General features: G+C 48.9%; 1 protein-coding gene across 2 annotated transcripts in view; it reads left to right on the top strand.

Moving 5' to 3' along the window:
• Positions 1-17,101, top strand: part of LOC134573493 (zinc finger protein 585A-like) — a 95,227-nt gene that overhangs the window by 38,102 nt on the left and 40,024 nt on the right. For both annotated transcript variants that reach the window (XM_063433264.1, XM_063433272.1), the window contains exon 5: positions 15,799-15,874. In XM_063433264.1, coding sequence (XP_063289334.1) covers positions 15,799-15,874 — 76 coding nt within the window. The remainder of the gene's footprint in view (positions 1-15,798; positions 15,875-17,101) is intronic.

Below are 17,101 nucleotides of genomic sequence, written 5' to 3'. Positions count from 1 at the left end.
ATAAAGCTGCTTCTTTACTCTTTTCAAAGAACGTAGAACAAGAGGGAGGATGATGTATTTTATGGCAAAACCTTCACTTAGAAAACATTAAATGGACATGCATCATTTGACAATTAAAGGAAACTATAGTGCCAGGAAAACAAAGTTGTGTTCCTGTCACTATAGGTCATTATAAAATGCTTTCCTATTGTGTTTCGGATAACACCGGATGTCCTCATGCATCTTGCCTTTCAAGGCAATTTTTGCAGTTTACCACTGCAGGGTTAAGGGACTTGGGACACTGCACCCAGACTACTTCAATGAGCAGAAGTGGTCTGGGTGCCTATAGTATTGTAGCGGAGCTGCTTCCTACTACTTGCGAGCACCATAAGCACCGCACTGGAACACCATAACCAACGCACACCCTATAAACCGCCGCAGCTTGGTTGACGTCTCGCTGTCGCGGAATGGACCTTTAGAATGTCACCCATATTCCTGCTATGGGCTGTCTGTGGCTTGTCCCCCACATTACATGTTTTGTGCTCCTAGTCCCTGGATCGTCTTGTTCTTTCCCCTGTTCGTCTGGCCGTTCGATAAAATAGCAGCCACCTTGTCTATTAACAACGCCTTGTTCGACAACCGTACAAATTACCGAACGCCAGACCATCCATTTGTGGTGTGTGCCGCTCGTAAACCCCAGTAACCCCTGTTCACACCTCCACCAACCACAATAACAAACATTCCAAGCGGTCTGTTGTGTGGCCGCCGTTCGGATGTGCGAACACGTGGCGTCAGCCATCTTTAGGCGCGAACAGAGACCGCTGTGTTTGGTCATCGAGTGCACCAGTGAACACCAGTGAAACTTCTATCCTCGGTTATGCTCGTGGGGATTCCTACGAACAGATTGGCGTTCGGGGTGAGCAAACTCCCGAACAAGATAAACTGCACGAACTGTCTGCACGAACAAGTCACGTCTTGTATTTCACCTATTTGATACTCCCGAAAGAGTCCCGACTGCACAGCCTAATTTAATGGAACCTTTTTGGGCAGACACCCCGGTGTCATTTAGGCTGCGTTCGTGGGATCTGAGTGCTTTTTGGATATGTTGGGCGCTCAGTCCCAGGCTATCCGGGGATATAGGACTTAAGGGGGTATCGTGTGGGGAACTGTATGTTTTGGGGTGATTTATTTATTTATAAAATATTTTACCAGGAAAGATACTTTGAGATTTCTCTCGTTTTCAAGTATGTCATGGGTAGTATTATACATTAGTATTAGTATTATACATGTCCTGGACCTGAGAGGTAATGTAATTAAATGGTGTATTTTGTCTCGGTCTACTCTCAGGTCCAGTAGGGAAAGCCCCTGGAATGTGTGTTTGGAAACCCCTTCCATAGGGATTCTCATAAAAGCCTGTGTGTGGCTCCATTAAAATCAGTTATATCCTCAGAGCTGAGTGTCGTTCAGTTGCTGGGGAGGTGGTGGGAGATTCTTGGATTACTTTGCTGTATTTGGCTGTTCCCTTGGAGTATTCTTCTTGTTCCTGAGCGCATTTTGGAGTAACCAGCGGAGGAGAGTCCCTGCTAGGACTAGCGCCCCGCTACACGGTCTACCCTTCCAGTGGGTAGACCTTTCCAGCAGGCCCCTCTAAGAACATGTGACTAGGCTCAGTTCGTCACACCCTAGCATAGGTATTTCCGCTATTCCTTCCTTGAAGCTGAAATAAGCAATATAATAATTGTAGATTATGCTAGCTTTAGTGTACCTATAATCTTAATTTTATTAAGACAGGAGGCGAGTATTTGCTTAAGTCTCTCTTTACTAGAACTCCACAGCAGCACAGAAAAACAACCAATCAGAAAAAAGTTAGGTACTATAAAACTCCCCTCCCCATACATCATTTCCTCTTTCAAGCTGCGACAAAACAGAATAAAAGGCAGAAAACATAATGGGGAAGAAACAAAGTCCTAGATACAATGAATACAACAATGTCCATTGTAACGGAATGCAGTGTAACAGCATACGATATCCGTTGGTACATCTAGGAAATCCACAGTCAGAGTATAAAGCAAGGCAATGTTCCCAATCCTCCCAATAACCGGACGAAACACAGTTTGGGAGTCAACTAACTCGGTTTATTCACAGGCAGCATATTTATACAGTTCCCCATGCAAGGGGTTTCCATACAGTAATTCCAGGGGATTTCTCCCAACATGCACTGTGACTTTCCCAACAGGCATTGCTGCACGAGAAGGATACTCCCACTAAAATGGACGATTAAGTGGATTATCCCCTCGTGCAGCAAAACCGACAATTGACATTAAAATCTGTAATTCACACAATATTCGGTACTTCGGACTAACTGAACGTTCGGTAGATAGCTGGGGTCGGGTCGCACACTTTGGGAGAATACCGCTCCGATCCCAGCTGATTTGACCGAACGCCGCACATAATACAGTTAAACATTAAAGTGGGTTTAAAAGTACCGAATAAGTACGGGACACATAATGTACCGAACGCGGAACTCCCGAACGCTCTAGAAGTCCAGCGGTGTTCGGATCATTGAGTAGCCGTTTTCAGTTCCAGGCTCTCGACGACCGAACACCGCTGCAGAGACAAAGGATCCAAGATGGCCGACCGCCGCATGGTCGGTAGTCGAACGACGGCCACCTAGGAGAGCCCTTAATTACCGATTGCAACAATGTTGCAACCGGGTAATTGGTGCCACACGACCTGTGAATGTGTGGTCTACCTGGGGAGTCCACATTCGTACGGCGAACGGCCAGGATAGCCGTGTTTCGCCGTATGAATGCTTTGTATGCTGGCAGCATACGGCTGTCAGCATGCGAACGGCCATAGGAAAATACATATACAGTTAACGTTACATAGTATAGCTTCAGCCTACGGACAACCTGCAATGAATATAGTCCAGAAGTGGCTAGGTTTGCCACAATGCTCCCCCAGAACCAAGCCGGCATACACAGTCTGATCCCAACGGATCGGCTTGGGGATGTCCGGGAGAGTACTCACAGATCACTTCTCGAGTTCAGTCTGTCTGGATAACCCGTCAGCGTTACCGTTTTGTTTTCCTGGCCGGTAATGGATAGTAAAGTCAAAGGGCTGCAGCGCCAAGCTCCAGCGCAGCAGCCTGGCATTGTCTCCAGACACACGGTTTAGCCACACTAACGGGTTGTGATCTGTGAGTAAGGAAAAAGGTTGTCCGTACAAATATGGCTGTAACTTTTTAAGGGCCCACACCACGGCCAGGCATTCTTTCTCGATGGCGGCGTAGCTCACTTCACGAGGCAGCAACTTGCGGCTTAAATAGGCTACGGGGTGTTCTCCGCCATCGGCTCCCACTTGGCTCAGTACTGCCCCCAATCCAAACATTGAAGCGTCTGTGTGAACAAGAAATCTTTTAGTTGGATCAGGAGCAGTTAACACAGGAGCATTAGTGAGAGCAGTCTTGAGTTGTTGGAATGCCTGCTCACACTCTGGGGCCCAGACAACCAGTCGGGGAAGGTTCTTCTTCGTCAGGTCGGTTAGGGGTTTGGCCAGGGTGCTATAGTCAGGGACAAACTTTCTGTAATAGCCGGCTGTCCCTAAGAACGCCAGCACCTGGGTCTTAGTCCTGGGGGTAGGCCACTTGGCTACGGCCTCAATCTTGGCTGGCTCGGGCCTCTGCTGCCCACACCCTACACGGTGGCCCAGGTACTGCACCTCGGCCATACCTATGTGGCACTTGCTAGGGGTTTTAGCGTTAACCCGGCCTCCCCAATGCGATCTAATATCGCCCCTATGTGGTGTAGGTGATCTTCCCAGGTCTGGCTAAACACGGCTATATCGTCTAGATAGGCACAGGCATACTCCTGAAAACCGTCCAGTAGCCGATCTACCATCCGCTGAAAGGTAGCCGGAGCGTTTTTCATCCCGAAAGGCATGACCTTGAACTGGTACAGGCCAAACGGGGTGACAAACGCCGACTTGGGGATGGCGTCATCGGCTAGCGGGATCTGCCAGTACCCCTTACACAAATCAATGGTAGTGAGATACTGGCCCCGTGCCATCTTATCCAACAGCTCGTCTATCCGGGGCATCGGGTAGGCATCAGACACCGTTTTGTCATTTAGCCTCCGGTAGTCAACACAGAATCGGGTGGTGCCATCCTTTTTAGGTACCAGGACTACCGGCGATGCCCAGGGGCTATCGGAGGGTTCGATAACCCCTAGCTGCAACATTTCGTCCAGTTCGGCTTTCATATGGGTCCGGACGGATTCCGGAACCCTATATGGAGCCTGGCGCATAGGTAGCTGTCCTGGGGTCTCCACTCGGTGGGTGGCTAGCGGAGTGTACCCAGGTAAATTGGAGAAGGTAGTCCCCTTGGCTACAATCAGCGCCTGTACCTGGGCACGCTCTTGGGGGCTTAGCCGCTCCCCCAGTTGAACTCCCCGGGAGGGCTCTATCTGTTCCTCGGGTTCTAGTAGGTCGGGTAAAGGTAGATTTTCCTGATCCTCTACGGAGGAGGCACATATGGCCGTTACATCCTCTATCCTCTCATGGTAGGGTTTGAGCATGTTCACGTGGAGCATGCGTCTCTTCCCTACCCCTGAGCAGGGGCCGATCACATAGGTAGTGTCGCATCGCTGCTCCACTACCTGGTATGGGCCTTGCCAGACGGCCTGCAGCTTATCTGTGCGGACGGGCTTTAAGATCAAAACCTTCTGTCCCACCTGAAAGCTGCGGTCCCTGGCTCCTCTATCGTACCAGCGGCGCTGGCGTTGCTGGGCCGCCTGTAGGTTTGTGTGTACAGCCTGAGTCAGCGCCTCCAGACGGTCCCTGAACTCCAGGACGTATGACACGATAGGGGTCTCGTTAGTGGTACTCTCTCCCTCCCAGTGTTCCCTAATCAAGTTCAAGGGTCCTCGCACCCTCCTCCCAAACAGTAGTTCAAACGGGGAGAATCCTGTCGACTCCTGGGGGACCTCTCTATAGGCAAAGAGTAGGTGAGGTAGAAACCTCTCCCAGTCTTTGTGGGTCTCCCCGAACGTCCGAAGCATCTGCTTCAGCGTCCCGTTGAACCGCTCACAAAGCCCATTGGACTGGGGGTGGTAGGCGGAATTAACTATTGGCTTAATGCCACACACCTTCCACATATGTTGGGTAACTTCGGCCGTAAATTGGGTACCTCGGTCCGAGATTATCTCTTGGGGAAAACCTACTCGGGAAAATACCTTCATTAATGCCTCTGCTACGGTCTCAGCGTGGATATTAGAGAGGGCCACGGCTTCGGGGTATCGGGTGGCGTAGTCCACTATAGTTAAGATATACCTTTTGCCAGAGGGACTGGGTTTTGGCAGGGGACCTACGATGTCCACTGCTACTCGGCTGAAGGGTTCTGCTATGATGGGCAGGGGGCATAGCCTGGCTTTGTGGCGATCTCCTCGTTTACCTACACGCTGGCAGACGTCGCAGGAGGTGCAATATTGGCGCACATCCTGAGAGATCCCGGGCCAGAAGAAGGCATGGGTCAAACGGTATCGGGTACGGGTCATCCCTAGGTGTCCGGACAAGGGGATGTCATGAGAAATTCGCAGCAGCTCCTGTCTATACTTCTGGGGTACCACTAGCTGTTTATTAGTTAAGGTGACAGACCCCCCCACATCTTTTGCTGTGACACGGTAGAGCAACTCTCTTTCCCAGATGAACCGCTCCCCCTCTAACCCTGCTTGGTCGGTTTGTGCCCGGTCCCTATATACTTGGAGAGTGGGATCGGTCTGGACTTCGGTCGCAAAGGTAGTCGGGGTGTCCCAGGACATGGGGGTCAGTTGGGGAACCTGGTCTCTTACCTGAGCCTCAGAGTGCGTTGGTGTAGCCGTGGTGCGAGCCTGTTGCCGGGTGGTTACGGGAAGTGCCTCCGGGTACGGAGCCTGGGGAATAAAAGCGGAAGTCATTTGGCCCAAGTCATTCCCCAGTACAACATCGGCAGGTAAATTCTGCATCAGCCCCACCTCTACGGTCCCCTCTCCCACACCCCAATCCAAATGAACTTTGGCAGTAGGTAGCCGGTATACTGCTCCCCCGGCCACCCGTACTGCCACGGAGCCGCCAGTGTGGGTTGCGCCTGGTACCAAATGGGGTGCAACCAAAGTTAAAGTGGCTCCCGAATCCCGGAGCCCTTGTACCTCTTTCCCCTCCAGGGTCACTAGCTGCCGATGATGTTGTCGGTTGTCGGTGGCTCGGACTGACATTACTTCGTGCAGCACCCCAAGAGGCTCTTCAATTTGAGCGCTCAGTAATTCTTGGGGGGCGGGTGCTACCTGGTAATGGTGCGCAGCAGCCCTGGGTGCCAAATTTTGTCGCACCTGGTTCCAAGCTTGTCGGCTCCGGTTTTGGGTGCACTCTCGGGAAATGTGCCCCCACTGCTTGCAGGTGTGACACTGAATGTTAGCTCGGCCGTTGTATCGGGAGGGGGTTGGTGGAGTATTCAGTGCCGGCCTGTGCAGGGGTGCGGTGGGGCCGGTAGGGATAGAATTATTGGGGGGCCCTGTAATCCGAGGGAGAGTCTTATTTTGGGCACCGTGATGCCTCCTGGCATCAAAATGCTGATCCGCCAATTTAGCGGCTTCGGGTAGGGTGAGTGGTTTACGGTCTCTCACCCATTCTTGTGCTTCTGGGGACACCCCATTAAAAAACTGTTCCAGCAGCATTAACTGCCTCAACTCCTCCATGTTAGTAGCGTTGCTGGCCTGTATCCAGCCTAGTGACGCTTGGTCCAGCTTGTGCGCCCATTCCGCATGAGAATCTTTCTCAGGCTTGCGCAAGCCCCGGAATTTCCGCCGGTATGCCTCTGGGGTAATAGCATACCTCTCCAAGATCGCCCTCTTTACTTTAGGGTAATCCTTGCTATCCTCTCGGGGTACAGCACGGTAGGCTTCAGCCGCCCTACCCGATAATTTGCCTGCCAGCAGCGGCACCCATGTTGCGGGTTCCAAATCGTGCAAATCGCACAGCCGCTCAAAGTCCTGCAAATACCCATCAATTTCGTCCTTTTCTTCACAAAACGCTTTAAATGCGTGATGTGGGACTTTGGGTTTTACCTGTCCGTAGGTGGAGGCAGTAACAGACTCTGCCCTAGGCGGTGTCGCTGGTGTGCTGGTTGCCATCAGATAATCCTGTACATCCGATACCATCACGGTCAATATTTCCAGCGGTACTGGTTGTGGTAGGAACGCCAACCTGGTTCGTAGCTCTTTTTGGAATGGGGTCTCTTCCATGGCTGGTGGGGGTGTAGCGCTGCGGGCTCTGTCTCCCTCCATCAGTTCAGCGATCAGCACAGCCTTAGATTTGTTGCTGGCTATCTTACCCCTGGCTTCCAGTAGCTCTTTTAAAGTCTGTCGTTTTAGTATGGTATAATCAATCTCCATACGAATTGCCCTTGCTTTCCTTGTTCGGTAGTTCCAGTTTACACGAACGCTGCTTTTTCGGCTGTAAGGTTCGGATCCCACCGCTGCCACCAATTGTAACGGAATGCAGTGTAACAGCATACGATATCCGTTGGTACATCTAGGAAATCCACAGTCAGAGTATAAAGCAAGGCAATGTTCCCAATCCTCCCAATAACCGGACGAAACACAGTTTGGGAGTCAACTAACTCGGTTTATTCACAGGCAGCATATTTATACAGTTCCCCATGCAAGGGGTTTCCATACAGTAATTCCAGGGGATTTCTCCCAACATGCACTGTGACTTTCCCAACAGGCATTGCTGCACGAGAAGGATACTCCCACTAAAATGGACGATTAAGTGGATTATCCCCTCGTGCAGCAAAACCGACAATTGACATTAAAATCTGTAATTCACACAATATTCGGTACTTCGGACTAACTGAACGTTCGGTAGATAGCTGGGGTCGGGTCGCACACTTTGGGAGAATACCGCTCCGATCCCAGCTGATTTGACCGAACGCCGCACATAATACAGTTAAACATTAAAGTGGGTTTAAAAGTACCGAATAAGTACGGGACACATAATGTACCGAACGCGGAACTCCCGAACGCTCTAGAAGTCCAGCGGTGTTCGGATCATTGAGTAGCCGTTTTCAGTTCCAGGCTCTCGACGACCGAACACCGCTGCAGAGACAAAGGATCCAAGATGGCCGACCGCCGCATGGTCGGTAGTCGAACGACGGCCACCTAGGAGAGCCCTTAATTACCGATTGCAACAATGTTGCAACCGGGTAATTGGTGCCACACGACCTGTGAATGTGTGGTCTACCTGGGGAGTCCACATTCGTACGGCGAACGGCCAGGATAGCCGTGTTTCGCCGTATGAATGCTTTGTATGCTGGCAGCATACGGCTGTCAGCATGCGAACGGCCATAGGAAAATACATATACAGTTAACGTTACATAGTATAGCTTCAGCCTACGGACAACCTGCAATGAATATAGTCCAGAAGTGGCTAGGTTTGCCACATCCATCATGCGTGGAGAACTGCCAAACCAGATAGCATTGACAGACTGTAAACTGAAACGAGAAAAAACAGAATCTAATAGGTTGGTTAGCCAATGAAATGTACTCTGAACAAACATGTAGGTACCCAATGTAGCAACCAAAATACCCTAATATGTACATATCCCAACCCTACTTATGAAAAATAGACATAAGAACAAGTGACCGGTAGCAGAGACAACAAGCAGAGTTGCATACGTACCTGATGAACCCAAACTATTAAAATTAAACAAGGGAGGGATAAGAATGGGCGGGAAATACTCGCCTCCTGTCATTAATAAAATTAAGATTATAGGTACACTAAAGCTAGAATAATCTACAATTTTATAACATGACAGGAGGCTTCGTATTTGCTGTTTTAACGCTCAGCCAACAAATCCAACGATGTTTGTTTCACTGGTACCTATTCCGGGATATACTAGAGCAATCCTACATGGACCTTCCAACAGTGAGAAGTGACATTAGACGGATTGATGAAAATGCCAGCTGTCGAGGCACCCAAATAAATACGGAAAAGACACCCTACACTGGTAGATCCATTGTACGTGGGGTTGTGACCTGTTTCCTAGCAACCGATCCATGAGCTGCCAAGCTGACCTATTAACCATTTTCCTGTAGGTGTAAAATGCTGAAGGTCATTTGTGGACTTAGGGCCGCGAGTAGAAACAGGCACCAGGTCTCGACTCCTGATGTGGAAGATGGCTCCTCCGGTCGTGCCAGGATCACCAGGTGATGTGGCCCTGCAGGCAAATATCCAACCTCAAGTAATGCGCCGAGGTCTACCACCAATTCCGTAACAGAACCAAGTAGGGTCATTTCATTCCCTCACGACCTAACCGGTCAGTTGTTTCATCCGAGAACGAATTTATTATGTAGGCAAGGGTGCGGTCAAATTAGCCGTATCCTAAGTGATCCCAGTAATCCAAATGGACTGTGTAACCCGCGACTGCAGTAGAGAAGGAACTCCCAAATGACGTCCAATCAGGGTCCCAAGCTGAACTTGTGTAGTGAAACGGTGGTCAACTATCCTGGGGATTGTGAATCCCGGGAATATCCAAAAGGAGAGAAACGTAACCAGGGGTTGAGGTTTCTATCCAGATATATGGTTGAAGAGCGATAAGATGTCCGGATCCAATGTTAATTGGGACCTGTATAACAAAGAAGAGTCCTTCCGTGCTGTAGTGCGAGAGTGAAATAATCCAATTACTCGTTTGTACGATCCTGTTCCATGCCCGACCTGTCAAGATTTGTGTAGGAGCTCCTGGTCTGCACGCCACCTTCAAAATAGGGTATAATATAGTGAGACCCTAGGTCCCTGTACTTCTGACTGTCTGGGCACGTCTCTCCAAAGTAGTCCCTAGGTCAGGGGACCCAGGAATGTGAATTCGAGAACCGAAGTCCCTACAGAGGAATACCTCCTTAGCCTGGAGTCCCGCGTTCCCTACCGCAGGCGAGGCCTAAAGTCTCTTTACTCACGACAGCTGACTCCAGAGAGCAGATATAACAAAAACACGAATCTAGCTCCAAATGTCCGAAGCAGGTGTTGTCCAGTATGGGAACATCGTCAGCCATATCCGAGCCTGCTACACAGTCTGATCAGTACTCCAGCGGTAGGATGCGTCCCGACTAGAGACGTCCGTGAAGGAGCCAGGGACACACAGGGTTCCTCCATAGAGTCCAAGCAGGTCACCTTGAATAGGAGGGTTAGCGAGAACCCAAAACCAAGACGGCTCCCGTGAGGAAAAAGAGTACAGAAGGAGGGCCCTCCAAATCCGAATCACGTTCTCCAGAATAAGTTCTCAGATGAGTAGCGGCAGTCTTGTCATCTTATCCCCAAGATTGTCAAAGGCCAGGGAACCCAAGTCGACCGAGGACGCCGGTCTTTCCACGCGATTCATGTGTATGGTGCACCTGCAGACCAGGTTGTGGTACTTCCCTAGCCTTGTTACCCGAGCCGGCAGTGCACGTTTGCTCTATGAAGCCTCAGGATGTTCTGTCACCTTGACATGGGAAAAAACTGTCCGCAGTTTGTTCGCAACGGTCTGCGTAACCTAAACAGAGAGCGATTGCATGCTTGATATAGTGTCGATCATACCAAGCCCTGCACTCCTGCACTGAGGCTTATCTGTCAGCCGTACCTTCTCCAGGAGTGCATACAAAAGGAATGGTATAGGTTCACCAACCAAATGGGTCAATCCTGGGAGCTGAACCCAAGATGGCCAGTTCACACAGCCCCTATACTGTCCCATGAAGTCCCCGGGTTGTGTGTAAACAAGCGGGTAATCTCCCCCAGTAATACCTCTGTGAGTATTTCTCGCGTGGGATACAGAGGCACAGATCCAGTAGATCCATTATAGGAGGTGAAATGGAGGAATCCAGTCTAAACATGTATACCCTGCACGATCAGGCAGCCATCTATAACGAAATCGGTGGAACGGTCGTTCGATATAGTGGAGGGATTCTCTCCCCTTGTCCAGTTGGCATGAAGCCTCGTCTCCCTTGCATACCGGTGAGGTACTATACCCCTGTACCAGAGCTGAGGCCTCAGCGGTAAATTCGGTATGAGGTACGGACTTCCATATTCAATGAAATGGAGGAGGGACGCCCCTCTACGCAGTCATCGATGTCCTGTACAGGTACAAGCCTGTGTGATAAAAAATGGATGACACCGTAGTGCGTTGAGTGTATGAGAGAGAGCCGCATTCTCTAATAATGTAACCGAACTCCGTGTCAGCATCCGGCTGATAGTATGAGCGGGCTGCACCTGTTAATAAAAATTTTTTGAGTCCACATGCGTGTCCGGATTCTTCTATGAGAGTGTGACACCCTCAAAACATGTCCTCTGTATCCCTCTCAGTATCGGGCTGAGGTTGAGGCAGGGCCGCACCCTCTAACAAGGGATCAGTGTCCGGTTACGTATATGAGAGGGTTTCGCTCTCTACTCATGTAAGTAAAATTATCAGTCTCGGGCTGAGGCGATGGAGGGCCGCACCCTCTTGTAATCCAAACTAGAGCCCATATCAGACTCAGGGTGACCAACTGCGGGGGTTCACCCTTAATAATATCAGCGTCCAACTGCGGTCCTGAGGGGGTCCATCTCTGATCATGAGACCTCTCTCTGAATCACTCACCTGAGAGGTGGGATCAACTGGTAATGAACCAGACCGATGGTAGACAGAGTAGTAGACAACCTTGGGACGTTCCCATCTTTAATAACAGAAAGGGTGATACGAGAATGCAACCTCTGGCAATGATGATGGAATCTACCAACGGGCCGCCCGGATCCCGTGCATGCGCGCGGGGTCCAGGATGACCGTAGGTAGTCTGAGGAAAGCTGGAGACGTTCTCTGCGATCCACGAGAGCCCGGGAGGTCAGAGGAGGTCAAGTCAGGCCTCTCGACAACCCGAGCGATAGGCAAAGCAAAGGCACGAAAACAAAGAAACAATGATAATAATAATAATGTAGATAAAGCTACATACCTTGGAGAGAAGGTGTAAATAGTAGACCGGCAAAATTAAGTCAAGTAAACCCCTGAAAAGGGCCAGGGGTTAAACATGACGCAGGAAAAACTACCCATACCCAAGATGGATACTGGAAGGCAGCTAAATGGTTAGAGCTAAGGACCAGGAAACACTGTGTTTTCCTGTTGGCGTCTGAGCACTGGTCCCTGCCTGTGCGAAATTTCTCCTTGGAGATGTGCCGCAGACGGGCTGGTGTAAACCGAGGATGCGTGCCCGGGAATCGTCATAAAAGTCTTGCCCCTCAGGGCATGAGGTTTAGGGCCTTCACCCTTCCAATCATACTCAGGTGTCCGTATACTGGTGTCCTCCTGGATAATATGGCAGCAGTGCTTGCCTGGACACCCACCCATCTCCATGTTAATAGTGGGTACTGGGCTTCCTCAGTGATATTCCCCCAGGCCTGCAGCCAAAGGGGGTTCGGGCACCAATAGATCTGGCCAACCATGGGCACAGATAGAGTAGGTCCATCAGGAGGGCACAGACATTGCAGGCCAGTCAAATGGCACAGACCTGGCAGGCCATCCAAGGGCGCAGACATAGCAGGCCATCAATGGGGCGCAGACATAGCAGGCCATCAATGGGGCGCAGACATAGCAGGCCATCAATGGGGCGCAGACATAGCAGGCCAATCAATGGGGCGCAGACATAGCAGGCCAATCAATGGGGCGCAGACATAGCAGGCCAATCAATGGGGCGCAGACATAGCAGGCCAATCAATGGGGCGCAGACATAGCAGGCCAATCAATGGGGCACAGACATAGCAGGCCAATCAATGGGGCGCAGAAATAGCAGGCCAATCAATGGGGCGCAGACATAGCAGGCCAATCAATGAGGCGCAGACTTAGCAGGCCATCAATGGGGCGCAGAAATAGCAGGCCAATCAATGGGGCGCAGACATAGCAGGCCAATCAATGGGGCGCAGACATAGCAGGCCAATCAATGGGGCGCAGACATAGCAGGCCAATCAATGGGGCGCAGACATAGCAGGCCAATCAATGGGGCGCAGACATAGCAGGCCAGTAAAAGTGGCACAGACAGAGCAGGCCAAGTCACTTATCAGTGGTGTATCAATCAGTGGTAAGGGTCCTTGTTAAGGAAGCGCTCCTTATGTGTGTCATTATAGGTCCTGGGGCACCTTGCGATAATGGGCCAGATGTAGGCTTCTGATACAGTAGTTATGGTGCATGCAGGGTACAGGCTCCCACTGGACGCAAGTGTATGAAATATGGTGTAGTACACTGTGTGGGACACCTTCAACTGTCCACCAATGGATAACCACATGCAGTAATCCAATAAACATAGAGTTAAGCTGAAGGGAGGAACAATATATGCACAGCAAATGTCCTTAAAAATATGGATTCTCTACTTATACTGTCATTTTCCCATACCAGGTATCAAATCCAAGTCAACTGGGTAAACATAGATTATGCAAACATTTGCATATGTCTCCGGTAGAAATTCATGCTTGGGGCAGGGGAAAGGGACCCCTGCACCAGCCTGTCCAAGAAAGCTAGCAAGATTGCATGGGAAAGAACTCACACGAGTCTTGTTTACAGTTAGCCCATATTTCTTTATAGCACAAGAAATATTGCTGTGCTATGCACTCTCCTTCTTAGATATGGGCCCGAGGCCGAGGGCTGCATTATTATCCGGCTCCCCGGAGAGGATAGCCTGCCTCTAACGGCTTCCCGGCGTACATCTGACAGTCAGGGGAGGGGGCTCCCTCCTCCACCCGGCGGACACACGCGGTCCGCGGATAGAGCCAGCCCCGGCAGGTGGCCACGTGTAGAGGCTCCGGTCGGCGGGCGCGCGCTAGCACAGTGCCCTGCGACCGGAGGGGGGAAAAAAACACAGGTGGGACATAGAAGGGACCGCTGGAGGCGTACCCCGCCTCCCAGAGCTCGAGGGGAACGGAGGAGGCAGAACAGGCCGGCCTCCTGAAACCCCCGAGCGGCAAGATACCCATAAAGCCACAAACAGGATAGGCACATAAAGGATATTTAAGGGGACAGAAAGGGGGAAGAATCCCCAGAGGAACACAAAACTTCCCACAAACCCCAGAGCAGTAGGCAGAGGGGTTTAAAGCTGATCACACAAACAAGTCCCCAAATGATAACTATATAAAACACTGAAATTCAATAAAATCCCAAAGCCACCCACTAGAAGCAGGAGGCAGTGGTACTCTGACCTGTACTGACTGCGAAGCAGCAAAGAAAGAGGAAATGATGCATGGGGAGGGGAGTTTTATAGTACCTAACTTTTTTCTGATTGGTTGTTTTTCTGTGCTGCTAGTAAAGAGAGACTTAAGCAAATACGAAGCCTCCTGTATGTTATAAAATCAGAAACACTTTCCCCCTAGTAACTAGACTACACATAGTTCTGGGAGTCAACTGATTTTATTTTGTCCACACACGGCTTTTATGCACATACCCCTACATGAGTCGTACATCTGCAATGTAATTATCTCTCTGTGCCTGAGAGATAATTGCGTGAGAAAAAACTATAACTTAATTATCTCTCAGGTACAGAAAAATATACAATATTTTAAAACACCCCAAAAGTACATTTTAATAACTTCAGAACCCAATGAAAGCCATATCACCGAATAGCTTGCATCTGAGCGCACACTATGCCGAAATATCACTCCAATCCCTTTGTTGGTTTGGGAACGCCATTCAAATGAAGTTTTAACTGGTCGGCGACGAGTTGATGCCCCAAAACTGTTTCAGAGAATACAAGACAATGACCGGTCATCTTTCAGGGGTTCTTGCACAAAAACTGCTTAATCCATTCCCTGGCTGCTAGGGTACAACTGCTCCCTCTGTTCGGTAGTTTATGCCTCTTTACGCCGTTCTGCTAGCTGTTCGGGAAGTTGGATGAGCAGCGGTACCAGTTTCCCGGGTGTTCGCGGGATCACGTATCCGAAAACGGTTCCACGCTGTCAACGACCATGTACTGCTGCCCGCGTGCGGGAGACAAAATGGCCGCCAACGTGCGTTCGGTTATATGAACGGCGGCCACACAGGAAAAAATACTTGAATTAATAACCAATTTGTGGTTAACCGCCAGTGGTGGTTGGTGATTAAAAGGTGCGAACAAGGGGCCACACAGAGAGGGGGTTCGGTAACCGAACAGGGGTGTATAGACGGGAACAAAGCGAATAAAAGTATATTTGGGGTCTCCATTCCGCTACAGTGTCCCTTTAAGTCTTTTTTTAAAACAGTAAGTTAACACTTTTAGATAAATATATAAAGCTATAAAAACCTTTAGAATGTAATACACGCTTATAAACTTGGTCAGGTTGCATTATTGGACGTACCTCTCAGCTCGGGGAGTTTCTTAAGTCTCCGTTTCAGACCAGTTCACTAATAATATTGTGCAGGAGAGAGAAACCCAACACCAGAGCCTCCTCTGCATGATAACACTGATCAGACTCCCTCTCTTCTCCACCTTTTAGGATGTTACATGTGTAAATCTGTCAGGCATTCCCAATGCCCTTTTCCAGCATTCCTAGGGATAGGACACTGATTGGTTAGGCCAGTGTCTCCCCTGGAGTGGGTGTGAAAAGCATGAAGAAAGAAAATGCAGTTAAATATAAAAAGAAAATCATATTTACCTGCTTCTTTTAGCCTTCAGTGTGAGGCAACTATCTAAAAAACGACAATTGTCTCAAAGTGGTGCATGTCCTTTTTAAACTAATATGTTAACATTGCACCATCCTGGGTATTTTTCCTGGCCTGCCCACTTCTTGTGCTCACGGAGTGTCTCCTCAATCTCTGGACTTTAGGTGGCAGAGAATTCCATAAAGGAGGAGAGCGAAAACTATGACGGCTGTGAGAATGGCGAGGACTCTGAGATTTCAGGTACTATGAGAGATTTCAACAGGATTGAGCCACAGATTAATGTAATTCATTAATATCTAATGAATAAAAGTAGGTGAAAAAACCTACACGTACTAGGAGACTATCTTACCAGACACTGAAATTAATACGAATAAAAATATATAGAAAATGCTCAGAGCAAAACCATAAAATAGCTCTAAAATCGCAATGAGAGTCACTTATACATACATAAAATGATAAAATCCAGAAATGGGAAATGCTAAAATTGATAATTGCAATATAAATGTAAACACTAGGTGGCAGCCTGGTATAGAGGAAACTCAATGTAAAGGGAATCTTCCACTAAAAAGCGATGTTTCTTAGTGATGAAAAACAACTGGGAATTATCATGAAAACTGAAAATAAAGAATTATATAAAAATAAAGATGGCTAGTCCAAACCGTTGAATAGTCCCAGAAAGTCCAGGACAGTATAAAGATATTGTCCAAGGAGGTCTTTAACAGACACAGATATCAGTATCACATCCTACACAGTATGCTTCTGCTCCAATGGGAATAACAGTAGCAGTAGAGTGTCAAGATGTAGATATAATGTAACCAGTTTTGGTATAGATCAATATAAAAGTCGGATAGCAGCAGAACATAACAGTTACTCATATAGCACCATATACAGGTGTATAGTAATAGGATTGGTAAATGCTCCGCAAATAATATTAGAAAAAGCTGATAATGCGCTTCAATAAAACTTCACATTTATTGAGAAGATTAAAATTGGAACACAGTCACAAAAATGAAGTGGAATATGCCAGCATATGAGTCATAACAGGTAAGCAAAATTGGGTGATGTTCAGCGTATAGTGGAAGAATTCTCTCTGGCACCTCTCGCGTGCGTTCCACTTAGTGCGCCTGATCAGCGTTCACAGTTGCCCGGTTGCTGGATCGATGTACGGCAATTGCCGAAAATGCCTTACGTGTTTCGTGACAATTCACAGTCACTTCTTCAGAGGCGGATAAACTTCTGGGGCTGCTGTTCCGTTTAATATAGTGATATCTAATAGCTACAAACAGTGTGAGATTATGGCATCAGTCGGTTATCAATAAAAAGTTCCAATGGTGACACACTGTGTGAGATTATAAAATGGCATCAGTCGGTAATCAATAACAAGTTCAGTAATTCCAATGGCGACACACTGTGTGAGATTATAAAATGGCATAAGTCGTGTAACGGCACCCCCAGGCATAAAAGGGG

Source organism: Pelobates fuscus, chromosome 1, assembly GCF_036172605.1.
Source record: "Pelobates fuscus isolate aPelFus1 chromosome 1, aPelFus1.pri, whole genome shotgun sequence".
In the NCBI taxonomy this organism is placed as follows: Eukaryota; Metazoa; Chordata; class Amphibia; order Anura; family Pelobatidae; genus Pelobates; species Pelobates fuscus.
This window is presented reverse-complemented; position numbering and strand designations above follow the sequence as displayed.